General features: G+C 47.5%; 2 protein-coding genes across 2 annotated transcripts in view; one reads left to right on the forward strand and one right to left on the reverse strand.

The window, feature by feature from the left end:
- Positions 1 to 65: 65 nt before the first annotated feature.
- CCDC191 (coiled-coil domain containing 191) lies at positions 66 to 27,576 on the reverse strand. Its single transcript, XM_063453217.1, has 17 exons — positions 27,502 to 27,576; positions 18,692 to 18,730; positions 17,513 to 17,657; positions 16,166 to 16,312; positions 15,616 to 15,788; positions 14,020 to 14,243; positions 13,317 to 13,473; positions 12,489 to 12,679; positions 11,948 to 12,179; positions 7,972 to 8,429; positions 7,118 to 7,233; positions 5,841 to 5,923; positions 4,378 to 4,479; positions 3,741 to 3,884; positions 3,492 to 3,644; positions 2,467 to 2,621; positions 66 to 372 (listed from the first exon to the last, which is right to left on the reverse strand). Exons 1-17 carry the CDS (start codon positions 27,574 to 27,576, stop codon positions 240 to 242), a joined length of 2,727 nt encoding a protein of 908 aa, XP_063309287.1. The 3' UTR covers positions 66 to 239.
- QTRT2 (queuine tRNA-ribosyltransferase accessory subunit 2) overlaps positions 21,112 to 27,576 on the forward strand; it is a 28,052-nt gene continuing 21,587 nt past the window's right edge. The window contains exon 1 of the mRNA XM_063446383.1: positions 21,112 to 21,162. The gene's annotated coding sequence lies outside the window, so the exon portion shown is untranslated. The remainder of the gene's footprint in view (positions 21,163 to 27,576) is intronic.

Consider the following 27,576-nt stretch of genomic DNA (forward strand, 5'->3'; position numbering starts at 1 on the left):
AGACATAGGAAATGTAGTGTGCTATGTCCAGAGATTAAGGGCTGTTGTATATTGAAATAGCCCAGAGGAAATGAAGTTCTCACGGACTGGCCTGGAGAGAGGGCCCAGCTCAGCTGGCCAAGCAAGGGAATGCCAACCCATACCAGCAGAGAAAGAGAGGGCCAACCTGCCTTGTCCTAGTGAGAAAGGGGTTTAGCTTGCCTTGGCCTATCGAGAGACTACGTGGCAGGTACTGCTGCTCATGCCCTAAAATCAGGTAGAATTTCTGCCACTTTCTTCCTTAACAGTTCTCTTCGTTCCTCCTTCAACTTCAGTTCTCGCATTAACTTTGGAAACTTTCTCCATGTTCTGAATGCTGTCAGCAGTATTCGCCTGAAAGATAAGTGAGCAGACAGCAATGATTCGTGATCAGTACACTCGTAGGTTGTTTTGCCAATCAAAATAACTATTGGGTAAATCAGTGCTGACTTCACAAATAAGGGGATTGTAGTGGCAGGCATGATCACCTGAACTCACTATGGTTCCTCAGCAGGTTGATTCTCGCCCTGATCTCTGCAGCTCTCTAGGTTTCCTCAGCAGGTAGGATGCAGTTTACTGCACTTCACTATGGTACCTCAGTGGCCAGGGTTTAGCCCTCTTCATTGCACCTCACTATGGTTTCTCAGCCCTTTCTCAGAGTCTAACCCTTTCTATAGATCTTCAGCAGGCAGAGTTAAGCCCGGGTCACAGTGTACTCTAAGGTTTCACAGCCCCAACAGAGTCTAACCCTGGTCACCATGTAGTCTATGGTTTCTCAGCAGGTAGAGTCTAGCCCTGGTCACAGTGTACCCTATGGTTTCTCAGCAGGTAGAGTCTAGCCCTGGACACTGTGTACCCTATGGTTTCTCAGCAGGTAGAGTCTAGCCCTGGTCACGGTGTACTCTATGGTTTCTCAGCAGGTAGAGTCTAGCCCTGGTCAGTATGTAGTCTATGGTTTCTCAGAGGTAGGGCCTAGCCCTGGTCAGTATGTACTCTATGATTTCTTAGATGGTAGAGTTCTAGCCCTCATCACTGTGTTCTCTATTATTTCTCAGAAGGTAGAGTCTAGCTCTGGTCACTGTGTAGCCTATGCTTTCTCAGCAGGTAGAGTCTAGCCCTGGTCAGTATGTAGTCTATGGTTTCTCAGAGGTAGAGCCTAGCCCTTGTCAGTATGTACTCTATGATTTCTTAGATGGTAGAGTCTAGCCCTGGTCAGTATGTAGTCTATGGTTTCTCAGAAGGTAGAATCTAACCCTGGTCAGTATGTAGTCTATGGTTTCTCAGAAGGTAGAGTCTAGCACTTGTCAATGTGTTCTCTATTATTTCCCAGAAGGTAGACTCTAGCTCTGGTCACTGTGTACCCTATGGTTTCTCAGAAGGTAGAGTCTAGCCCTAGTCAGTATGTACCCTATGGTTTCTCAGAAGGTAGAGTCTAGCCCTCATCACTGTGTTCTCTATTATTTCTCAGAAGGTAGAGTCGTGCCCTGGTCACTGTGTACTCTATGGTTTATCAACCAACAGAGTCTTGCCCTGGTCACCTTGTACTCTACAGTTTCTCAGCCAGTAGAATCTAGCCCTGGTCACTGTGTATTGTATGGTTTTGTAGCTAGTAGAGGAGCATGTATATAAAGTGACACTATAGTCACCAAAACAACTTTAGCTTAAAGAAGCAGTTTTTGTGTATAGATCATGCCTCTGAAGTCTCACTACTCAATTCTCTGCCATTTAAAAGTTAAATCACTTTTGTTTCTGTCTGTGTAGTCCCATCCACACCTCTCTGACACAGCCTGCATGAACAAAAAATGTTTGTTTGTTTTTCCAATTAGATGGAATTTACTTTAAAAGGTTTTTTTTTTTTTATCTCCTGTTCTGTAAATTGAATTTTAATTACATACAGGAGGCTCCTGCAGGGTCTTGGAAGCTATTAACAGTTCAGGTTACAAGAAATTCTAAATTAAACATACCATGCAATAAAGGAAGTGTAAACATTAGATGACTCTTTTCAGGAAGTGTTTAGGAAGGCTGTGTAAGTCAAATGCAGGGAGGTGTGACTAGGGCTGCATAAACAAAGTGATTTAACTCCTAAATAGCAGAGGACTAATAAGTGAGACTGCAGGGGCATGATCTATACACCAAAACTGCTTCATTAGGCTTAAGTTGTTTTGGTGCCTATAGTGTCCCTTCAATGTTAGTATGTTCCTTTAAAATGTATTTGTTGCTTATGCAGAAATTCCTTATGTTCTGATATAAACGTATTGAGAAGCCTACCAATGATAAGATCACAATACAGCATATGCAAGGTAGGGTCAACATAAACTGAACAATGTAGTTTGTTTCTTGCGTTTTATCCAAATTCAAAGAGAATTCTAAGATCTGTTTATTTTGTGTAAATGTAAGAAACGTTTGAGCATAAACCATGAACTCTTTCTGTAGATAATAAGTACCTACCTCTGGTTATGCTCCGCTGCAATCCTCTGCTTTTCCCATAATGCCATCTTCTCTTCTTGGACCAAGTCCAGCCATGCCACAAAAACCTTCCTGCGGAGCATGGTCACATGGTGCCTCTCTGCTCGGTCTTCCAGGATGGACAGGTAGTCCTTGTACTGTGGACACATGAATACTATCATTGCAGAACCAAGGGTGGCTGGCTTCCATGCTGCTCAAAACACGATTCCTGAACCCTTTAACTCTCATACAAAACCCCCAAACAACCTTGTTAACCTCTTTGGGTTTTATTCACCAAATTACAGGGAATTGGAAAACAAATTGCAAATCTAGGAAAAAAGACGATTTGGAAAAAGTCTCCAACTCATGTATAGCCACAGCTTGGCTATTTTAGCGTTACATTTTCTAATTATTTTTCACTTTACTATCATTCATTGTTTAGTGGATAATCCTCAGTGATGTGTGAAGGACTCCCTTGTTACTGAAATACAAATCTAAGAAAATGGATCTATGAAAAATCTGTTACATGTAGAAGTGTTACCCCCGTATAAAGCTGAACTGGAGAAGATTTTGCAATCTCCCTCTACTTGGGTTTTAGTATAATATTCATCAGACACCATAATGCATTGATATGAAGATTGCCGTCCGAATTCCAGAACAGGACAGGTTAAACACAAGGTAAAATAAATCTATTAGAACCCCCTGAGTACACGTTTCACTGGAATCAGAGTAACAATAATGCTGTATAATTTAACAGTCAGTTTTCCAATATGTCCTGGTGATTAGATAATTTTATTACCCAGCTTAATATCACTTATTATATCCACCCTGGTAGGATGCAAGGCTCTGCTTGCTGAGAATGGAGAGAAATAGATGCTGGGACACAATCTGACGAGCTATCTCACTAATACACCTACATTGGACAGAATTCACGACTGAAAAGAAAGATTGTTTTGTTTATTTCTAACTTTCTTCAGGACTGGCAGAATAAGATCTTTATCGATTACTGTGTTTGAAACCCAACCCACCTTAATCCATTGTCGGAAGCTTCTCCGTAACAGTATTGATGTCCACAATTCATCGGCACGGGAGACTTTACTGGACAAAATGTCCTTCGTTGCTTGATGCCAGCCCACCAGACAACCTCTCACAATTACTGAGCTGTGATGTCCCTCCGCATGCTGCATGTAAAACATCAAGTTAAATTGTTTACATCTAAGGAAGATGGCGGCCAAGTATGGCTGATAATATGTTAATTGGCTGGATTGTATTATTACCTCCATGGCCAGTCGGGATTTTGCCATCAGCTTCTTCCAGGGTTCCAAGCCTCTGTGCCTCAGCAGGGTCTTATCATAGTGGGCCCTGGCTTTCTCCTGCATCCCCTGCTCCTTCTGCAGCCTCATCTGCTTCTCCTGCTCCCTCTGGGGAATCAGACGGTAAATAGGGCGTTGCAGAGCGATCAGGACAATAATAAAAAATATACAATAAATTCAAACTGCAGAAACTTATATTTTTGGACTGGTGATTATTTTTTGTGGGATGTTAATTATTTATTCTGGATTTTGGCAATTTGTGAGGTTCTCTGCTGTTTTGATGTCATATGGAACTTTATGTAATAAAGATGCACCATTTATGATTTAGGTTGTGGATATTTCATGGATGACAGCACGTGGGGTGATGTGGTATTTTCGTATTGGATTAGTCCAGCACCATCTACTGCCCATGGATACAGTGTCACCATCTAAGGGACTCTGGTTTTATATTTTGATGGGGTGATCCCTTTTGGATCGGGGTTTCGGCACTACCATTTCTTACAGGGGATCTCCCCTGGAGTTCTGTTTATTTACTGAGTGTGTGACCACCATTAGCTCTGGGTGATGGGTTTGCTGAGAATTCCTGGGCAGTAAATGGCACCTGTTTCTGTAGTCTTTTCTCTTCTTTTTTCCTTTCTAATTGGGCCTCCCTTTCATCGGCCTCCCTCTGCAGACGCTCTTCTTCTGCCGCTTTAAGCTGGGCCTGCGGGAAATAAGAATTATTGCGATCATTTATCACAAATACATTAATGTGAAAACTGACACAATAATATATAAGGATGATGTGTAATTCAGTACATAACTTGGGATCAACGAGAGAGTAAGACAAAACTTCTCGCAGTGTATTAGGTTTTCTAATTTATTTATTTTTTAATACACAAATACTGGTCAAACTCACTCTTGGCTACCAAATCGGCCCACTGTACATATTTTCAGGGTTTATTCACAAAACTGCAAATTTGTGGAAAACAGGCGGGATTGTAAATTTAAGGCCAAAATGCTCAAACTTGAAAATTCAGCTATTATGTCTTAAATATGTCTGTTTCCCGTGTCATGTTCAACAAGACTCCAAGTTTAATTACAAAATAAGATGTGAGACCCACAATACGACTCTAGCTTTCAGCGAGGACCAGAGCTGCCATTACACCTGACGATCTCTGTTACTCCATGAAATGTGCGTCAGGGGTCCGCATTACCTCCTGCATTCTCAAGGTGCAAGCAGCCAGCAAGTACAGAGGGCCAGCTTTAGTTTTGGTCTCACATAGGGTTTGACAGGTAACGGCCATCTGGCACTTTGTTTCAGTACTTTGGGATGTTCCAGACAGTATCTTGTGAGCCATCTTGTGGCAAAACAGTAAACTGCAGCTCACTCGTAATCCAATAGACAGGTATAGACTATAAGGCTAACCTATATTTCAGACTTGTCAAGGTGTGAGGCCTCCCCCTGGTGGATGACCAGCTAACAGCGGTTGCGAAGATTTGGAAGCACTATACAATTAGATTATTAGGTAGTGCTGGTTATTTATTTATTACTTTTTGACGTCTGATAGTTTGTTTTTTTTATAATCAAATCTAGTTATTGCTAGACTATGTTTCATTTAATAAGAATTTCTATTTTTATATTTACTAGAAATGTTACGAGTCATTGTGAATAAACGTTAAGTGCTTTGCACTCTCTTTGTGTCCACTGGAGGCTAACATCCCTCTTTACAAGCTCTAAAATCCATTCTTTTCCCTTTTTCCTTGTCTTTTGTTTCATATAAAATATTTTTACGGATTACGTGTATTTTATAGCTCGAGATTTATCAGCCAATAAAATGGAATCCATACGTCTTACTGGAGCATCAGGCAATTAAACATACTGATCCAACCTGACGGTTAAATGGTTTTTGAAGAAGAAGAAGAAAAATGTCCCTCTGCCATAACTCCACCCCCCACCCCCATGACCTGCGGTATTCTGTTAAAGTACACAGAAAAGACATGGATGTGTAGGACCACCAGGCTGAGAACTCTCCTGATAGCAGGTCCCTATAAACGTAGTGCTGGCTGAGATAGGATTCTCACCAGTTTTTCCTCCTCCCGTCGCCGTCTTGTTTCCTCAAGTTCTCTCTTCCTTTCCAATCTCTGCGCTGCTCTCTCTTCCATTGCTAAAAGGGTAAAATACAAATACTGAGTGCACTCTCAATCCCGGGGAAGATTGACCAAATATGTGTAATCCACTAAATAACTTGGGATCTAGGATCAACGAGAGAGAAAGACAAGACTTCTCACAGTGTATTATGTTGTGATCTGAAAGGTGGAGCAATCACCACTGTAAGGTTCCTTCACTTGTTTCCATGGTGATTTTTCCACTTTTAGAATTCTTCCCCACTTTACTAATTAGGACACTCTGATAAATCTCCCCCATAGAGTTCTTATGCAAGATATTCCCAGTTCTGTAGTATTGCAATTCTGCCATATGTCATTGCTTTAAGCTACCAAGGTCCGGTGGGCATCGCTACATCAGGTATCTAATCTTCTGTAGTAAAAAATAAAGGTAATATTTATTTGGGACGTGTAGCAACTGAATACAATTAGGGCAAACTAGCAATTTCTCTTGTAGATTGCTGTTCAGGTTTATCTAAATAATAAAGATATAGTAGGGAATATATATAATAAAATATTTACAGTACACATTGAAATACTTAATAAATTATCTGTAATTATAGGGTAGAGATCAAATACCATTGTTGTAACACAGCGGATATAACAGAATATAAAGGGTCAAACAGTTTGTAAGGAAACCAGCATTTTCTGGCATATTCCCTAAATGACGGCTGAATGTAATCGTGACTGGATGCAATATACCCACATAAAGTAAATACAGCTGCTCAGCTACAGCCAAGCATCTTTATTTCTAAGGACATCTCCAAATGTGATCTAATGAGCTCTCAGAGAGCCCTACCTTCCAATCCTATACCGAGATCATTTATTTCTATTGAAATCTGAACTTTGTTTCTAAAGGACCCACTCTACAAACATAAGGCACATGAGCCAGCTTGTAGTCCCTTTAACCTATTGTCTAATTTGGTAAATTCCCCTTTTATCGTAAAGCGATGCGGAATAAGCTGTCGCTATATAAATACCAATAATAATAATAATAATAATAATAATAATCTAAAGGACAAAGGTTTTCTATGTAACCTAAACTAAACCCTTGCAATTTAAGAAAAAGCTCCTTAATAAAGTGCATGTGAGTCAGCCTGGATTCTGTAATCACTTCTATTTCTCCTTTAAGAACCAGGGTTCACATGAGTTCTATCTTGTTGTAGGTAACATTGCAATCGCCCTCTAAGCTGTACCTTTGACCGCGGGATGAGGGGATATTGTGGGCACAGTGAAACTCCTTGCTGTAGACACGGTGCTTGGTGATGCCCTAGTGTTTGTTTTTCCAAGATGGACAGACGGACATGAAACACTGTGAAAACACAATCATGAAACATACAGGACATTCACCAATGGAGTAAAACAGAGCACTGACGGAGATACATCTTCATTCTACCACTCATTAAACAAAACTCTTGGTGGCACAATTATTAAGAGAATGCCACATGTCTGCCACAAATAATAAGACTTGTTTGTCAAACAACCATCTTTGAAAACTGTATCTTTCTCACACCCTCACTCATCCCACCGAGAGGTGCTGGATGGGATACCCAACTGGCTTCATACACAGGATCACAAACGGTCTGAGACAGTCAACTCTCTGTACTGTCAGAATAATTAGAAATGTATTGGCTAGCCGAGTGATTCCTCCCAACCATTTTTTAATTTAAAAACATCATTCTTTCCATGGTAAATCTGGGTAAGGTGTTAATGTTACGAGTCATTGTGAATGACTCGTAACCATTGGAGCCGATTCTTGAAGTTCTGTCCTGGATTTGAAGGGTTTTCATCCTTCCCTCATTTTACATGAAGTGCCTGCTCCACAGAACAAACCTCTAAAGCACTTCAGGTTTAGAATTTTTTGAGCTGTGATTGTCAGACTGTAATAGTCAATAGATTATTCACCCCCCCGCCACGTGCCTTATTCACCCAAACCTCCACAAATACATTTTTTTTTTAAAATACCCGATTATCTTCCATATATAATTTAAATCCGATGATTGGTTGATGCTGCAGTCACAATGAAAATAAACTGAAACACAAACTGTACCTGGGAGGACCTGGGTTCAAGGCTGGGGGTCCTTCTGCCCCCTGGTTGTTCCCTTTCCTGGTGGTCCCCTTACTGGACAGCTCTGTGGTGAAGGTAGTGGCTCTTGCAGCTTCCTGCCTCGATATAATCAGTCTCTGGTTCTCCATTAACCCCAGGATCATGTCCTTTTGCTCTTGGAGCTGCTGCCTCTGTTCCTCTATCAGCTGTTGCTGGAAGGTATGTCGGTTCTCAAAAAACTCACCGTAATTAGGGGCCTTTTTGTTGGGGCCCCTCTGGAGCCCGGGGGTGTTCTTGGAGGATTGTAGAGGGAGTTGGTCCAGCTCCTCGGAGCTCAGTTCTGCATGTTTCCGTGTGATTTGCCATGCATGTTTAGGGACGTTGGGTGATTGACCAGGTATGTTCTTGTTTACGTCTCCCGGGGTTTTTTGCCCATTCTCTGATCCATTATTCTCTTCAACCTACAAAGACATTAGAGTGTTGACGTTTTTTTCTCTCTGTTACAATTTATATTCAACACAATAGATCAAGGAAGTAAGTGGGAGACTTAGCCCAGTCCTATGATAAACAAAGTGGTCCAAAATTCTAAGAGAGAAACAATTGCCACGGACACCAGCAGAATACTAGGAACATTCAATTACTGATTGACACATTTTTACAGCTTTGTCCCCTTGACACATGTCCCCCGGTGATTCCGATACTAGATTAGCTCAGTGCGAGCCTCGATTTGAATACTCACTTTTTACAGATATCCCACCACATGGCGGCACTGAGAAAGGTACTTATCAAAGTAATCATTGGGGAGCAAGGGATAGTTTAAATAAATGGTGTTGATTCATCATCTGGGATTGTGATACAGTGAATTGCAAGTTTTATGCCCAAAAAAACAAACAAACAAGAAAAATAGGAGAGTGAAAAATATACTTAAATGTGCAAATCCTTTTTCAGTTCTTTACAAATTAAACTGAATGAAATGGAGAAATCCCTGGTGTGTACAGCTGTGTCACTATAACTGGGCCGGGTTGTGCAATGACGAACACAGTCATTATATCAATAAAGGGACAGAGTCATGCTCTCCCAGGAGCCTTACAGTCATACTGTACTTTTCCTTTAACTGCTAGTAACATGCTGGGACCTCAAAGATCCTCACAGCTACACTAATACGAGACAAGCATTACCTGGATTCCATACACACGGCCTGGGCCTAGAATAACATAGGTCTGAACAATTGCATGGTGAAGCATAGTGATATGTCACAAAGTTACGTAAGCTAGTATCATGGAGCGTAGACTAAATATATGTCATCTGGAGTAGCTGGTTAAGGTGTGGTTCAGATTCTTGTGCTAGACAGTAGTAGCCTAAAATTATCCAAAACAAGTTAGACACGACTAACGCATATACTAATTTCAGTGATCCATAACAGTCGTCTGCAATTGGTTATGTCAAAACAAGCCGTACATATTATAGTTAATCTTCTAAAGGGTAGACACATAAATGAAGCAGGTATATATCAAAAGTAATGGCTAAAATAATAAAACAGCTTAAGAGAGTGTAATTATACTTCTCCAGTTTCTGCATGTGATGCAGCGGAAAGGTAGTACTATCCAATCGCTCGAGACCCAGCCTAGCTGTATAGCAGTGTCGGGATGGCAAGAGAAGGCATTATATAGGTTTGATGGTCCTAGCTTACCAATCTATAATGTTCTTAAAGTGGAAGCGAGACTGTACATTCCTGTGCTTTATAGCCCTACTAGTTGGTGTAGTGATAGGTTAAGGCGGCTAGTGTGTGAGGGCCTAGGGTGGTAGGGCTTAGGTATAAGTGAGAAGGCTATGTGGGCCCTTATGGTTCAACGTTACAGATTAGTGTGTTGGTAGGTGAATTAGCTGGGTCATGGCGGCTTAGATAACAGGAACAACAAAGAAAAACAAAAAACAACATAGATACACATATTAACAGAGCTTCTATTCCTACACATTATTCCAACAACTCAGGCCCTGGGATTGCCTCGCCTCAGGAAGTGTGACCTGTGGATCTCTAAAAAAAAATAAAAATTTGAAAGTAAAGTTAAGTTCAGGACTCTCGGTTGAGTCAAGAGTAGGGTGTAGGGAGTACGTGAAGGCCCTTGTGTGAGCTCCGGAGTGAGTTGTCTCCATGCTCCCTTGGGTCTGTTCCAGTGCACGTGTCTCCAGGCGTTCAGACTCGCCAAAGTAAAAAAGGGGGGCTAGGGTAGTTAAAACAAGTGTTAAAATGGTATGTACAGTGATCTTTCCTTCGTGCCTGTGTCCTGTTCATGCTCAGCAGGGGGAGCAGCAGGTGGGGCGCACTCAGGCAGGGTACCAGACTCACCCACCTCCACGGGCCACTCCAGGGCCACCAGCCACTCGTCCGCGGCCCTCTTGGCTGTGCCAGGCCTCCAGCCGAGGGTCCCCTGGCCCAGCGGGCACTCGGAAGCTTCCCAGTCCACAGGACCCCCCCCACTTAAGTCCATGCACCGGTCGTCCCCTGCACCCCCACTGTGCCCAGGGTCCCCAGCTGGGTGAGATGTGGGTTGTCGAGTGTCTCTCCCATCTCCGGCTGCTGAGGGCCGGCATCGGCGGTCCTCACGGCTACCGGTCTGTCGGAGGCCTTCGCTTTCCGGCACCCCATGGCTCACGGCTTTGGGGACAAGTTTCTCCAGGTCCCCCTCTAAACCTGGATGTGACGGCTCCACAGTCCCAGCCCAGCACAGACCCGGAGCACAGACTTCATGGCAGTCTAGCACCTGGGTGTCGCGGTAGTTGCATGGCAGGCCCTGCTGCCCGTGCGCAGTGCCTCCGGCACCCCCCTCGTCCTCAGAGTGCTGGTGTAGTACAGATCGTTTCTTGCTGAATGGGGCTGACAGGCTCAAGATGGATATAGGGCCAGCAACGAGGGCAATGTGTGTCGGTCATAGTGAGCGTATTAAACTGGTGGCCGGGATAACCCCCCACCGGCCTAGGGGGGGAGCGGGGCCGAGATCCGTGCCAACTCAGGGTTGTTGCGGCGTCACATCTATGTTACTGCTCAGTAGTCAGGGTGGTTCCGTTGGGGCATACAGACCCCTTCTAGGTTCTCCAGTTGGGCCAGGTCTACCATTGTTGGCGTGGGATGTAGGCCTGGGGTGCTTGTGTAGCCCTTACCCGAGTTAGATCAGTAACGGGCGGGTGTCGGTGGAGAGCAGGGGTATTCCTCTGCGTGCTTCTGTCGAGCAAATCAGTAAGAGTGGGTGGAAATTGCCTGATTTTCGTGCTTTTTCGGGTCTCAGGGCAGGAGCTTTCAGAAATGGCTGCCGCTGAGTTCCAGGGTCCGGCCCCGCCCCATAGAAAAATATTTTAATATGTTTTGATGTGTTATTTTATTATATGCTATATTTTTTTATATTTTCGAAAAAAATATCCTTTTAAAAGCTTATTCAAAAACATTTAATCATTTGCAAATGATTCAATGGAAACCTATATTGGATAATGAGAGTGAGTGTCAGTGAGAGATGTCCTGCATGATGTGCACTCGAGCTCTGAGTACAGGATAAAACAACATGTATCATAAATAAAAAATAAACATCGCATTTCACTCCACTGCTACGTGCATTTAATTTTTCCATTTATAAACCATTGGTTCTTTGAAGTTCTGTCTGATGGTGATATGTTGCAGGAATAGTTCCACTCATTAAGGACGCTGGCAGCCTCGGTATTAATGATGGGGAGGGGGTAATAAGGCAGGATTATTTTAATGGCTCCAAATTTCACAAACTATTACACTACATAGGATATAAAATCCCAAAGTTCCGTCAGATTCCACTCCATGAGTAAAGCGGACACCCTGAAACAGGAGCTAATTGTTATTATAGAATATTAACATTACTGTATAAGCTTGGGACAGATATGATCCTCCGTGACCCCATGACCTCCTCTAATGTGACGGGTCACGACGTATCACACTGTTACACAGCTCTGTCCTCACCTTTAGCTCCCTGGATGAAGATCTCCCCACATCCCTCTGATTTGCACTGGTGTCTTTTGGAGTCACTAAAGAGGAGGCTGCTTCCAGCAAGGCCGCCATCTTCCGCTTTGTCTCCTCTTTCTGAGCTTCCAGTTCTCTCTTGTCTTTCTCTGCTCGACACCACAGCTGCCAATCCACAAAGCAATGCCGCAGGATCCGCTTGCGGTAGCTTTCCACTGCCAGCTGCTGCTTCCTGGAACAAACAATCAATGACAGTGGTCACTAATGAAACTGGTGGAATCACATGTCTTTTAGGTAAATACCATTCCCCACACCCCAACATGCAATCCAAAACCCTACCAAGGTAAACAATGTCCAACCACATATGTTCCTCAATATATTGCATAGAAGAAACCCACACTGCAAGGAGGCCCTCACATTGTCCTATTCCTTCACTGAGCTCTGCTCTAGTACACTCACCCTTGGGTTCTACCGGGGAGCCTCAATGTCAATCCCAACGTACCCCACCAAGACCCATGCCCACATGACCACCTTGCAGTACCTATTCTGATCTCTCAGGTCCATCTCCATCTTCTGGGTCTCCGCTTCCAGCTTTTTGGCCCACACATAGTCTCTCCAAGCTCTGAATACTCGCAGCTGACACTTCCAGTCAGCAAGAGCCCTGGATTTCCCCATCTTCAACCGGCGCTCCAAGACCAATTTATACCAGCCAGAGAAACTCTTTTGGAGGCACTGAGGGGGGAACAGAACACATCAGCATTGCATGAACAAGACAGTGACGGGTCCATTTTAAGCATCTATCAGATCCTTAGCAAGGCGGTCAGTCTACTATATATGCAAAATCATTTTGTTATTTAGTAAACTCCAACAATGTAAAACAAAGACTGGCATAGAGTACCAATGGATTTTCCATATTAATTCTTATAATAAGTGAGAGAGGTGGATATTTGTTGGGTAGGTTACAGAGTTTGTATGTGTTGACTTGCCTTCTACAGGCTGAAACCAGACTGAAGCTACAACGTCAGGATCACGTGCGACTGTTCTGTGATACAGGTTCTACGCAGCATGTTCACATCCCAAAGTGAAAGATTTCTCAATGACTGTGGTAAGCACAGTCTGCCTTTTGGGGATGTGAGCCTCCAGTTCACACCAGTTGACAATGGACATAACTGGAATTCTCCAACTTTCCACAATACCATGTTTAATAAATCCATCTATCAATATGCTTACTGGCGTTTTATAACCTGCTGGCAGCCAGTTACTTACTTTAACCCCTTAAGGACACATGACGTGTGTGACATGTCATGATTCCCTTTTATTCCAGAAGTTTGGTCCTTAAGGGGTTAAACACTGTCTTAATAGAACATACCCTGCGGTTCTCCGCGTACACCTGACCCAGCAGATCCTTAATCCTGGACTGTTTCTGCAGCTTTCTCCTCTCGTCCTCCTCTTTCTGGGTGTCCCGCTGGGTCTCCATCCTCTCCTGGAGCTTCCTGCTGCTTTCAATCTCCTTCTTCTTCCACTCACTGAATCAAAATCCAGAGGAGAAACATCATAATAATATAACTGAATATCATCAAAATTATTGATATAATCATGACTTCGTCAATCACTATAATTGATACAATACAGGAGACAGCAAGATTCTTTAACAGTTTATCTGCAGCAGCCAAGCAATAGGTTATGTTTCAATCCCTGACAACAATGCTGCCAATACATACTGTGGGGCAGTGACAATGTGCATCACCAGTCTCTGAATTGCTGATCGTGTGCATCAAAATAATCTGTAGAGGTGACAATGTACTAAATGTTGGAGCTATGATAATATGTGTCAACATTCCGAAGCAGTGAGAATACACTTTGCCAGATTCTAGAGTAATGATAGCACACCTTTCATTAACAGTGACAATGTGGTTGTGGTATAAGCGGTATTCTCCTGGCTTTTGATGTACCATCATAAACGGACATTGTTAAATCCCAAGCTACAAAACGAGCCCTTCATACAGCTTTGCCCATTAAAGACATGTTTTGTTCAGGTATTTCTGAGTGGCCATGGCCTCTTCCCCACTTACATTTTCCTAACCTCATCCATGGCCTTCCTGCGCTCAGTCATATCCTTCCGGAGCTTCACCACCATCTTCTGGATTTCCTCCTCTTCTTTCTTGATCTTCATGGCCTTCTGCTTGGATTCTTCCTGGACCATCACCTGAGCCTGGGCCATTGCAGCTTTCTTTAAGGCTTTTTCTTGCCTTTTCTTCTCCTGCTCTTTCTGACGCTTGTCCCGGTTCTCCTTTACCTATAAAATAGATGTTAAGGCTCCAAACATGGACATTGACCAGGGATACATGCTGAGGTTTGGAACCAGTGAGATCACAATGAGCGATGCTTGGATTTCTCTATGAAGAATTCCTAAATATTACAGATCTAGAAACTCCCCCATAGTTTAATGTTTCATAGCCAGATACAGGACAGTAGAAAAGCAGACTATAATATATAGAGCAAAATCTACCTATCGTATCGGGTTTACTCTGTAAGAACCTATATTTCACAGGTTTATTTATATATATATATAGACACACACACACAATAAAAGAGACTATTCAGAAATAATTAAAAACTTTAAACTTCCTTTTTTTAAATTCTTTATTTCTGACATTTTAGAGAATATACAAAGACAAAATGTCATACAAAAAAACTAACAAAAATAAACCCATTAAATTAATGACGTGTATTTTTTCACAATGAATTACATTCACTCATCGCATTCAAACCAGGGGGAACAAGCAGATCTATATTCCTAAAACTTTGTTTTCTATATTGGTCCTCCTCCCCCCCCCCCCCCCCCCCCTCCCCCCCCCCATGGAGACCAGAGATTGTGATATCATTTTAGGTTAATATCATTATTTAGGAAGAAACATTTCTCTATAAGAGCCTGATACTCCAATTGAACAAACCATTTTTTTTAATGTTCTTTTTCCAGTTTTCTTTTTACTATCTGAAATCTAAGAGCTAGTAAGATATGAATAACAATATTTCTAGAGAACACAGGAGTATCTTTTATACCTATAAGTAGGATGAAAGGGTGATGTTAGATTGAATTATATTCCCTATACAGATTCAATTCACAGCTCAATTTACAGAGCATGTGATAAATACTTATCCCATAAAGACTAATGGGATATATAAAGTGAGCTATGCATGTAAACACAACCTTTAGCCACTTCTCAAGAAACGCTTGCATGAGCAAATAGAGGCGGGTGCTTCTAAATATCTTTTGATGAATGATAAGAGGTGACATGGTGCGGCCAGATATGTACCTTCCCAGGGAAACCTAGGGCAGTGTTTAAACCATGGAACGGGCTTTCTGGGGTCTTTTATCTTTAGACATGACCCCTCCTTGGAAGTGGGAGATGGCAGCAAGGTGCCAGGTAGTTTAACATATTTCTCCTGCTCACATTGCTCCAATAGCAGTATCTCTTTGCTAGATTCCATTTACATCCTGTGATATTGAGGTTATTAGATCCTGTCCCATCAGATCTCGCAGTTCAGCCGGTCTTTTCATACCTGTAACCCAACCGCCATTATGATAAGCAGACTGAGGATTCAATACAATGAGTTCTAACAGACCTTCTCTACCTGTGAATGGTGACACAAAACAAAGAACACACCTGTTGGTGCCGCAACTCTATCGTAAGTCTTGGGTCTCGCTGCTTCTTGCAGTTCTGGTCTCTCATTAGGTTTTCTAGGATCCCAGAATCCACCACTTGTTTTTGGAGTAGATCCTGCAGGAAATCCTGAGCCGTTGTACTCTCTGCTTCCTGCTCCAGATATTCATAGAGATCTAGAATAAAATCGGCAAAATATAATCAGTAATCGATAGGAAGCAAAACAACCACAGGTACAAAATGTGCAGCCATCCAAAGAGGACAATATTCTAGCACCATAACCACTTCAATAAGCTGGGGTGGTTATTGTGCCTAGAGAAACACTAGAGAATATGTGAGCCGGTAAAATCTCCAACATGGGCAATGCTTTCACTTTGGCTATTAAATTATCCACAATTTCTATCTTAATTAACAAAACCCCATAACTTACGCTGCACTTCTTATTCTTTTTAAATATAGAGCATCGGCTTTTAGCATTGCTTGTATAGGGATCTACATTTCCCATGATGCCTCATCATGTCGTTTACGTTACATGTGCTTGGAGGGTTCCTACCGTCAAACCTGTTGTATTTGACAAAGTCTGGCTGGGGTTGCTGAGGAGGGTTTATCTGGGCACGGACAATGTCAGAGTCTTCCTCGTCCTCACTGACCAACTCCATCTTCAGCTTGGTGCCCATCCATTCGCTCAGCAGGTCCTGGGCTGAGAGAGAAAAGCCGCACAGATCACGTTTCTGACAGATTACTGCATGTCCAAAGTCCGTACTCCATCTTTTTGCTATTACATATAAAGGTATGGGGTACAGTCTGACTGGTGTACAATCAACATTACATAAAATAAAAGACTGATCTCAGCCCATCGAGTAAATAAAAATAATAATAACTTTTCCCCAATGTGATAGAGGATAAAAGATGGAGTTGATCGACAATAGTAAGAATCAGATAAATAGATATAAAATGTTACTAGCGTAATCAAACAAATCGAAAAACATGTCTACTAAAATTAATAGTGGAATGTTAGCACCATCTAGTGTCTGTCATCGGAATAGCTTTTAAGGGGAAAGTCTAAGCAACAAAATCCCTTTATGTCGGTGCAGTAATTTGCAGCGTATGTGCAGCCTAGTAAACAGAGTCATTTCGGAGAAACGTCGCTGTTTACATTTTGCAGTTTCAATGCTTCCAGTGACTATCAGACAGAGAGCTTCTAGGGGCTCCAGATTGCAAGCTTGTTTCAGCAAGGCCTGCTTCACCTCGTGTGTCTGGTGCTATATAAAATCAAATTATAACAATAATAATAATACTAATAAAATGGATTAATAATTCAATCTGATAACCAGCATCAGTGTGCCAATGCCAGATGTTGATCGATTTAATGCTTTTCGTAGTAGAAGTGTCTGTTGTTCACTGACTGTTTATGGCACTGTTTAACATATCAAGCAAACATCGCTTTCTGGACACCGCAAGGTTTGTGGGAGTTTTTGAAACGTTCAGCTTTCTCTTGTAGTCAAGAGATCGTGTACAGCAGTAATATTGAGCAATAATAGAAACACGGAATACTGGGAGGGACAGACAAATAGGGTGGGAGATTTCTATTTTGTGACATGTTAAGGATTACCAATGCAGCTTAGTGTAGTGGTTATGGTAGATGAGTATTTGGGTGCAGTATTTCCAGTTCTCCTGACTCCCAAATCCAATCCCTCAGTTGCTGCTAAGATAATAAGATACATCTGTTCCATGGAAACCTGTATAGCGGCTATCATTGCTGGCCACGTCAGGGTGGATAATGCAGAAGTGAAATGATTCGATGTACACAATAGCTCTGACCTAGACGCCCCAAGAAATGGTAACTGGGGACATACTCAAATAGTGAACGTTCTGAAGTCTCTATTTATCGTCACTGTACCTTCAGCATAAGCGTCATCGTGGTCGTGAAGCTGATCCACTGACTCGAGGTCCAAGGCAGGACGCATGGCTTTCTGCCCACGCTGGAAAGTCTTCTTAGCCGAGAATACTTCAGACACGGCAAACTCTGAGGCCTGTTCAACTCTCTGCAGGGAAATGGAGATATTAGAGAGTCAGTGAATCAAAGTAAACATGGCATCATTATAGAAACAGGGATTTTATCTGGAGCTCACAGCTGGACGGCACAAAGTATGCAATTAATGGACATCTGGAAATGACCTCCAGGTCACCTGGATATATTTTTTCAAGTTATTTTTTTTCCATTATCCTTGCAAGCTGGTTGTCAATTCAAACTCCATGGATTTTACAAAATGCAAGACAAGGATTAAAGTTATGCAGTTCAAAGTCACTTTAATTCTCCCACTAATTTTCCCCATAGGAAAAGGTCACAAGTAAAATCACGAGAAGCAGCACTGCAGTAGGAAGTACTGCGCTAAGGTGGGTTTATTCATTAATGTGGAGAGTTGTGGTGACATGCCCAAAAATGTGGCTTGTTTAAATAAAAATAAATAAAAATCCCTATTTAGTAGATATACCCCATGCAACCTAAAACATGCACATATTTAATTATGCATTTTTTTCATTGGGGTATATCTAAAAACAGCTTGTATTAGCTGCACATCTCTTGTCTGCTGCCTTTGCAATCCCTCCCATTCTAACCCCGCCCACACTTTCTGTGGCCGTCCAATTACAGCCTTTGTAATGCAGCTCAAGAAGAAGTCTTTATAAAGCAGGTGTTCTGAGCAATTGCTGCCTCTTGAGTTTATGTACACTAAGCAAACCAAACCAGGAAGTAACAGGACGTGCTGTCTGATTGACAGCTATGGGGCGTAACCAGGTTCATTTATAACAGTGGCAATTTGTATTGAAATCTGCACTTTTTCTACAATGAAAAATAGAGGTCACACTCTGCACATGTAAAGCATTTCAGCAAGCTTAGGTGTTTTAGGAGACTGGAACGTCCCTTCAAAATAACAGATGGCATAAAAAACATAAAATGCCCATACACTTGAAAGAAAACTGGAAGACAAACCACAAGGGAGCATAAAATCTGCATTTTACATCATAGTCTCCTGTACGGTGCTTATTGGTAGACAATAGTGTTTATATAGTCACTTACCTTAATCCAGTGCTCCACATTATCGTAATCAAACACTGGCTGGAAATGGAAACACAGAATGAGAAACTTTCCATGCACATTGCTTCCCCCAGTAAATCGGATAGAATAGAACTTTAATTACACACAGAATCACTTCCTGCTTTCCACAACATATATAATCAGTGAGCTTTCCATCAAACATCATGCCACAAACACCAGGTAAAGTCACACACTGTGCTATATAATCCCAGAGAGTACACATACTAGGAATCACTGGGCGTACTCCCTCCTGTGGCTACATGGGGTACACTCCCTATTCTGGGCACACTGGCACCCTGCTTGCTTTGGATACTCTGGGCTTTGGACACCCTGTCCTGGGTACACTGGGCACAATGCCTCCCCTGGATACATTGGCCACAGTCCCTGCTTAGGAAACACTGTGTACTCTTCCTCCTATGGATACAGTAGGTATTCTCACTCCCTCCCTCTACTGGACAGACCATTACCATGGGAACACTGGACATGAACCCTCCTCTGGGTACAAAGGGCGCCCTCCCTCCTTCGGGAACAAAAAGCACACCCCTTCTCTGGGAACACTAGGTACCTCTCCACCTCTGGGTACACTAGGCACAGTCTCTCCTCTGGGTACAAAGGGCACACCCTTTGTACAGTGGGCGCACTCCCCCCTCTGGGTACAGTGGGTGCCCCCATGCATCTGGGTAGAGTGGGCACCCCCATGCCTCTGGGTAGAGTGGGCACCCCCATGCCTCTGGGTAAAGTAGGCTCACTCCCTCCTCTGGGTACACTGGGCGCACCCCCTATGCTCTGGGTACACTGGATGCACCCTATGCTCTGGGTACACTGGATGCACCCTATGCTCTGGGTACACTGGGCGCACTCCCACCTTTGGGTACACTGTAGAAAGATAAATATGGTAGTGTAATAGTAATTCAAAGTCACCACTAGGTGTTCTACTCATTTCGTCTGTGTTAGGGACTTCCTAAGGGACTCCACACAATCAGGTTACTTCCTCAGTGACTTGACACTGTCAGGTTACTTCCTCAGGGACTTGACACTGTCAGGTTACTTCCTCAGGGACTTGACACTGTCAGGTTACTTCCTCAGGGACTTGACACTGTCAGGTTACTTCCTCAGGGACTTGACACTGTCAGGTTACTTCCTCAGGGACTTGACACTGTCAGGTTACTTCCTCAGGGACTTGACACTGTCAGGTTACTTCCTCAGTGACTTGACACTGTCAGGTTACTTCCTCAGTGACTTGACACTGTCAGGTTACTTCCACTGTGACTTGACACTGTCAGGTTACTTCCTCAGTGACTTGACACTGTCAGGTTACTTCCTCAGTGACTTGACACTGTCAGGTTACTTCCTCAGGGACTTGACACTGTCAGGTTACTTCCTCAGGGACTTGACACTGTCAGGTTACTTCCTCAGGGACTTGACACGGTCAGGTTACTTCCTCAGGGACTTGACACGGTCAGGTTACTTCCTCAGTGACTTGACACTGTCAGGTTACTTCCTCAGTGACTTGACACTGTCAGGTTACTTCCTCAGTGACTTGACACTGTCAGGTTACTTCCTCAGTGACTTGACACTGTCAGGTTACTTCCTCGGGGACTTGACACTGTCAGGTTACTTCCTCGGGGACTTGACACTGTCAGGTTACTTCCTCGGGGACTTGACACTGTCAGGTTACTTCCTCGGGGACTTGACACTGTCAGGTTACTTCCTCGGGGACTTGACACTGTCAGGTTACTTCCTCGGGGACTTGACACTGTCAGGTTACTTCCTCGGGGACTTGACACTGTCAGGTTACTTCCTCGGGGACTTGACACTGTCAGGTTACTTCCTCGGGTACTTGACACTGTCAGGTTACTTCCTCGGGGACTTGACACTGTCAGGTTACTTCCTCGGGTACTTGACACTGTCAGGTTACTTCCTCGGGTACTTGACACTATCAGGTTACTTCCTCGGGTACTTGACACTGTCAGGTTACTTCCTCAGTGACTTGACACTGTCAGGTTACTTCCTCAGGGACTTGACACTGTCAGGTTACTTCCTCGGGGACTTGACACTGTCAGATTACTTCCTAAGGGACTCCACACAATCAGGTTACTTCCTCAGGGACTTGACACTGTCAGATTACTTCCTCGGGGACGTCACACTGTCAGGTTACTTCCTTGGGGACTTGACACAGTTAGGTTACTTCCTCGGGGATGTCACACGGTCAGGTTTGTAACCTGACAGTGTGACGTCCCTGAGGAAGTCCTTAACACGATCGAAACGCGTAGGACGCCTCGTGGTGACTTTGAATTATTACATCCACTATTTTAAACCTATCTGTAAGTCAATAAATTGTTTTTACTACTTACTCTATTTGCACTACAATTTTATTTCCTCTCTTGAGATTATCTTCAGCCGACATGAAAATATCCAGAAGACAAAACCCTTTGAGGGGAACTATATATAAGGTATTATTTTACTCCATTGGAATTGTACGATGATCCACACAGTTATACGCCATGTTATTTATTGCTTTCTGTTGGTTTAGCAGATACTGCCCAATTCTGGTATAAATGGGGGCTCCTGGGGCCAATTCATACAATATACGAGATCCAGCGAGCACTCACTAAACAGCAACTTCAACGCTCACAGATTTATGCAATGTATGATCATATAGCGTAACTAAATTCCCATTATTTCTGCCTAGATTAGGTGTTAAAAAAAAAAAAAAAAACCTAATAAAATCTGTGAGCTTTGAAGTTGCTGTTTAGCGGGTGAGTGAGTGTGCTGGGTCTTGTGTATTGTATTAATTGGCCCAGCAGCACCACATGTATGCATGTTCAGGTGAGAGCAGCCCTCTGGTTATAGATATAGATAAAGATTTCAGTTTATATATTTTACATTCACATACATATGTTTTTCTATTTGTTTATGATAGATAGATTTTCTCTCCCCTTCTGGCTGGTATATATATATTTTGTATTCCTCACGCTCGGGTTCTGTCTGGGAGTTTGAGGGTTCTGCGCAGTATCTTAGCTGAAAGTCCAACGGTATCTTAGCCCTGTCATTCTCCACTACCCTTTGTGGTATCCCACATCTGGACTGAGGCAGGACCAGCCCATATTTGATGCAGAAGGTTTAGTACCAGGGGTCAAGTCCTGGGTAAAAAAGTGCAGGAACTCACCCAAGATCCACTCCCCGCCCCCCCCCCCCCCTCACCCCCCCAAAAATGATACGCTTGTATGCAGGGGCTGAGTAAGGGCACGGGGCTGAAGAGGGGGGGCATGGGCTGAGGTAAGGGACAGGAGCGGAGGAAAGGGACAGGAGCGGAGGAAAGGGACAGGAGCGGAGGAAAGGGACAGGAGCGGAGGAAAGGGACAGGAGCGGAGGAAAAGGGACAGGAGCGGAGGAAAAGGGACAGGAGCGGAGGAAAAGGGACAGGAGCGGAGGAAAAGGGACAGGAGCGGAGGAAAAGGGACAGGAGCGGAGGAAAAGGGACAGGAGCGGAGGAAAAGGGACAGGAGCGGAGGAAAAGGGACAGGAGCGGAGGAAAAGGGACAGGAGCGGAGGAAAAGGGACAGGAGCGGAGGAAAAGGGACAGGAACAGGAACTGAGGGGCTGAGGAGGGGGAGGATGGGGGCAGGGGCTGAGGAGGGGGGCATGGGCCCGCGAGGGGGACAGGGGCTGAGGAAGGGGGACAGGGGCTGAGGAAGGGGGACAGGGGCTGAGGAAGGGGGACAGGGGCTGAGGAAGGGGGACAGGGGCTGAGGAAGAGGGACAGGGGCTGAGGAAGAGGGACAGGGGCTGAGGAAGAGGGACAGGGGCTGAGGAAGAGGGACAGGGGCTGAGGAAGAGGGACAGGGGCTGAGGAAGAGGGACAGGGGCTGAGGAAGAGGGACAGGGGCTGAGGAAGAGGGACAGGGGCTGAGGAAGAGGGACAGAGGCTGAGGAAGAGGGACAGGGGCTGAGGAAGAGGGACAGGGGCTGAGGAAGAGGGACAGGGGCTGATGTTCGTATGCAGGGGCTGAGTAAGAGCACGGGGCTGAGTAAGGTGGACAGGGGCTGAGGAAGAGGGACAGGGGCTGAGGAAGTGGGACAGGGGCTGAGGAAGAGGGACAGGGGCTGAGGAAGAGGGACAGGGGCTGATGTTCGTATGCAGGGGCTGAGTAAGAGCACGGGGCTGAGTAAGGTGGACAGGGGCTGAGGAAGGGGCCATGGGCTGAGGAAGGTGGCAGGGCTGAGGAAGAGGGACAGGAGCTTAGGAGGAGGGGGGGCATGGGCTGAGGAAGGGGCCATGGGCTGAGGAGGGGGACAGGGGCTGAGGAGGGGGACAGAGGCTGAGGAGGGGGACAGAGGCTGAGGAGGGGGACAGAGGCTGAGGAGGGGAGCAGGGGCTGGAGATGGGGGACAGGGACTGAGGAGGGGGGACAGGGACTGAGGAGGGGGACAGGGACTGAGGAGGGGGACAGGGACTGAGGAGGGGGACAGGGACTGAGGAGGGGGGACAGGACCTTAAATAGGGGGACAGGGACTGAGGAGGGAGACAGGGACTGAGGTGGGAGACAGGGACTGAGGTGGGAGGACAGGGACTGAGGAGGGGGGACAGGGCCTTAAATACGGGGACAGGGACTGAGGAGGGGGACAGGGACCGAGTAAGGGGATAGGGCTTGAGGAGGAGGACAGGGACTGGGGAAAGGGACTAAGGAGGGAGACAGGGACTGAGGAGGGGGGACAGGGCCTTAAATAGGGGGACAGGGACTGAGGTGGGAGACAGGGACTGAGGTGGGAGACAGGGACTGAGGAGGGGGGACAGGGACTGAGGAGGGGGGACAGGGACTGAGGAGGGGGGACAGGGACTGAGGAGGGGGGACAGGGACTGAGGAGGGGGGACAGGGCCTTAAATAGGGGGACAGGGACTGAGGTGGGAGACAGGGACTGAGGTGGGAGACAGGGACTGAGGTGGGAGACAGGGACTGAGGTGGGAGACAGGGACTGGGAGGGGGGACAGGGACTGAGGAGGGGGGACAGGGACTGAGGAGGGGGGACAGGGACTGAGGAGGGGGGACAGGGACTGAGGAGGGGGGACAGGGACTGAGGAGGGGGGACAGGGACTGAGGAGGGGGGACAGGGACTGAGGAGGGGGGACAGGGACTGAGGAGGGGGGACAGGGCCTGAGGAGGGGGACAGGGCCTGAGGAGGGGGACAGGGCCTGAGGAGGGAGACAGGGCCTGAGGAGGGAGACAGGGCCTGAGGAGGGAGACAGGGACTGAGGAGGGGGACAGGGACTGAGGAGGGGGACAGGGAGACAGGGCCTGAGGAGGGAGACAGGGCCTGAGGAGGGAGACAGGGCCTGAGGAGGGAGACAGGGCCTGAGGAGGGAGACAGGGCCTGAGGAGGGAGACAGGGACTGAGGAGGGAGACAGGGACTGAGGAGGGAGACAGGGACTGAGGAGGGAGACAGGGACTGAGGAGGGAGACAGGGACTGAGGAGGGAGACAGGGACTGGGGAGGGAGACAGGGCCTGAGGAGGGAGACAGGGACTGAGGAGGGAGACAGGGACTGAGGAGGGAGACAGGACTGAGGAGGGAGACAGGGACTGAGGAGGGAGACAGGGCCTGAAGAGGGGGACAGGGACTGGGGAAAGGGACAAAAAAAAAAAAACTAAAGTGCCTGATGTCAGGAGGAGGGGGCGTGGCTTCCTCTGCTCCCCAGCGGTCTCTGTGAGGAGCAGAGAAAGTCACGCCCCCTCCTACTGACATCATCAGGAGAGGCCGGACGACTCCACTGACTGCAGGGGGAGAGGTGAGTTTAAAAATCCGAGTCCCCAGTCAGAGGCAGGGGATTCGGATTTGTGCTCCCCCTGCTCTGGCAGCCGCTTGTGCCAGCCCTGGGTCCTGCAGGACTAGTAATGGGAACGGCGTTCCTGCTGTGGGAAAAGTGCAGGAACGCCGTTCCCACGCGTTCCTGCAGGACTCGAGCCCTGTTTAGTACACAATCCCAGCCACTTGGCTGTGCCTCTCTGTGTATACTGTTCATACCAACATCTTGCATCCGGCTACTAGGTGCTGGATTGTCTCAGAGGCCTCCTTGCACAGTCTGTACCTTGGGCCTTGGCTGGTGTGGTAGATCCCCACTTTTATTGATCTGGTGCTGAGTGCCTGTTCCTTAGCTGCTAGGATTAGTGCCTCAGTGCTGTCATTCAATCCTGCCTCCAACCACTGGTAGGATTTTGTAATGTGAGTGACATCCACTACCTGCCGGTGGTGGAGATATAGAGTAAGGATATCTCTATCTGTTTGTAGTTTCTCTGACTGTCTGCAGTCAGATTGTGAATTAAAAGCCGTTCACTCAGTGTTGTTGGGGCTGAGCTGTACGCATACCTTTGATAAAGAAGTCTTACTGGCACGAGGAGGCACAGCATTCTACAAACATTTTTTTATTTTGTGATAAAACTATAAAGATTTGAGTATACAAAAAATACAACATATTACCTTGGCGGGGGGGGGAGGAGCTGGGTTACCTTGGCAGGGGGGGAGGGGCTGGGTTACCTTGGCAGGGGGGGAGGGGCTGGGTTACCTTGGCAGGGGGGTTTACCTTGGCAGGGTGGGGGGCTGGGTTACCTTGGCAGGGGGGGAGGGGCTGGGTTACCTTGGCAGGGGGGAAGGGCTGGGTTACCTTGGCGGGGGGGGAAGGGCTGGGTTACCTTGGCAGGGGAGGGCTGGGTTACCTTGGCGGGGGGGGGGGCTGGGTTACCTTGGCGGGGGGTTACCTTGGCAGGGGGGGCTTACCTTGGCAGGGGGGCTGGGTTACCTTGGCAGGGGGGCTGGGTTACCTTGGCAGGGGGGGCTGGGTTACCTTGGCAGGGGGGAGGGCTGGGTTACCTTGGCAGGAAGGAGGGGGGCTGGGTTACCTTGGCAGGGGGGTACCTTGGCAGGGTGGGGGGTTACCTTGGCGGGGGGGTTACCTTGGGGGGGGGCTGGGTTACCTTGGCAGGGGGGGTACCTTGGCAGGGTGGGGGGGTTACCTTGGCGGGGGGGGGGGTTACCTTGGCAGGGGGGGCTGGGTTACCTTGGCGGGGGGGCTGGGTTACCTTGGCGGGGGGGCTGGGTTACCTTGGCAGGGGGAGAGGGTTACCTTGGCAGGGGGAGAGGGTTACCTTGGCAGGGGGAGAGGGTAACCTTGGCAGGGGGAGAGGGTAACCTTGGCAGGGGGGGGCAGGGTTACCTTGGCGGTGGGGGGGTTACCTTGGCAGGGGGGGCTGGGTTACCTTGGCGGGGGGGGCTTACCTTGGCAGGGGGGAGGGGGGCTGGGTTACCTTGGCAGGGGGGGTACCTTGGCAGGGTGGGGGGGTTACCTTGGCAGGGGGGTTACCTTGGCAGGGGGGCTGGGTTACCCTGGGGGGGTTACCTTGGCGGGGGGGGCTGGGTTACCTTGGCGGGGGGGGCTGGGTTACCTTGGCGGGGGGGGGCGTTACATTGGCAGGGGGGGGCTGGGTTACCTTGGCAGGGGGAGGGTAGGGTTACCTTGGCAGGGGGAGGGTAGGGTTACCTTGGCAGGGGGAGGGGGGCTGGGTTACCTTGGCTGGGGGGGTACCTTGGCAGGGTGGGGGGGGGGGTTACCTTGGCGGGGGGGCTGGGTTACCCTGGGGGGAGTTAGGTTACCTTGGGGGGGCTTACCTTGGCAGGGGGGGTTACCTTGGCAGGGGGGTTACCTTGGCAGGGGGGGCTACCTTGGCAGGGGGGGCTACCTGGGGAGGGGGGTAGGGTTACCGTGGCAGGGGGGGGGCTGGGTTACCTTGGCGGGGGGGGCTGGGTTACCTTGGCAGGGGGGGCTGGGTTACCTTGGCAGGGGGGCTGGGTTACCTTGGCCGGGGGGGCTGGGTTACCTTGGCGGGGGGGCTGGGTTACCTTGGCAGGGGGGGCTACATTGGCGGGGGGCTGGGTTACCTTGGCAGGGGGGAGCTGGGTTACCTTGGGGGGGGGGGGTTACATTGGCGGGGGGGCTGGGTTACCTTGGCAGGGGGAGCTGGGTTACCTGGGGGGGTTACATTGGCGGGGGGGCTGGGTTACCTTGGCGGGGGGGGGCTTACCTTGGCAGGGTGGGGGTTACCTTGGCAGGGGGAGAGGGTTACCTTGGCGGGGGGAGAGGGTTACCTTGGCGGGGGGAGAGGGTTACCTTGGCGGGGGGAGAGGGTTACCTTGGCGGGGGGAGAGGGTTACCTTGGCGGGGGGAGAGCGTTACCTTGGCGGGGGGAGAGCGTTACCTTGGCGGGGGGAGAGCGTTACCTTGGCGGGGGGGGTTACCTTGGCGGTGGGGGGGTTACCTTGGCAGGGGGGGCTGGGTTACCTTGGCAGGGGGGGCTGGGTTACCTTGGCGGGGGGGGGCTTACCTTGGCAGGGGGTTACCTTGGCGGGGGGGGGGGGTTACCTTGGCAGGGGGGGGCTGGGTTACATTGGCAGGGGGGAGGGGAAGGGTAGGGTTACCTTGGCAGGGGGGAGGGGGGCACCTTGGCGGGGGGGGGGTTACCTTGGCGGGGGGGGGGGGGCTGGATTACCTTGGCAGGGGGGGGTACCTTGGCAGGGTGGGGGGGTTACCTTGGCGGGGGGGGGTTACCTGGGGGGGGGGGGGAGTTGGGCTACCTTGGCGGGGGGGGCGGGGTTACCTTGGGGGAGGGGGGGCTGGGTTACCTTGGGGGGGGGGGATGTTGGGTTACCTTGGCGGAGGGGGGGGGGAGAGTTGGGTTACCTTGGCAGGGGGGTACCTTGGCAGGGTGGGGGGGGTTACCTTGGCGGGGGGGGCTGGGTTACCTTGGTAGGGGGGGCTGGGTTGATCCGTTTCCACCGATGAAGGTCTGACCTGGCGGCTGCTGCTGACGGTCTCAT

This window comes from Pelobates fuscus, chromosome 1, assembly GCF_036172605.1.
Source record: "Pelobates fuscus isolate aPelFus1 chromosome 1, aPelFus1.pri, whole genome shotgun sequence".
Lineage (NCBI taxonomy): Eukaryota > Metazoa > Chordata > Amphibia > Anura > Pelobatidae > Pelobates > Pelobates fuscus.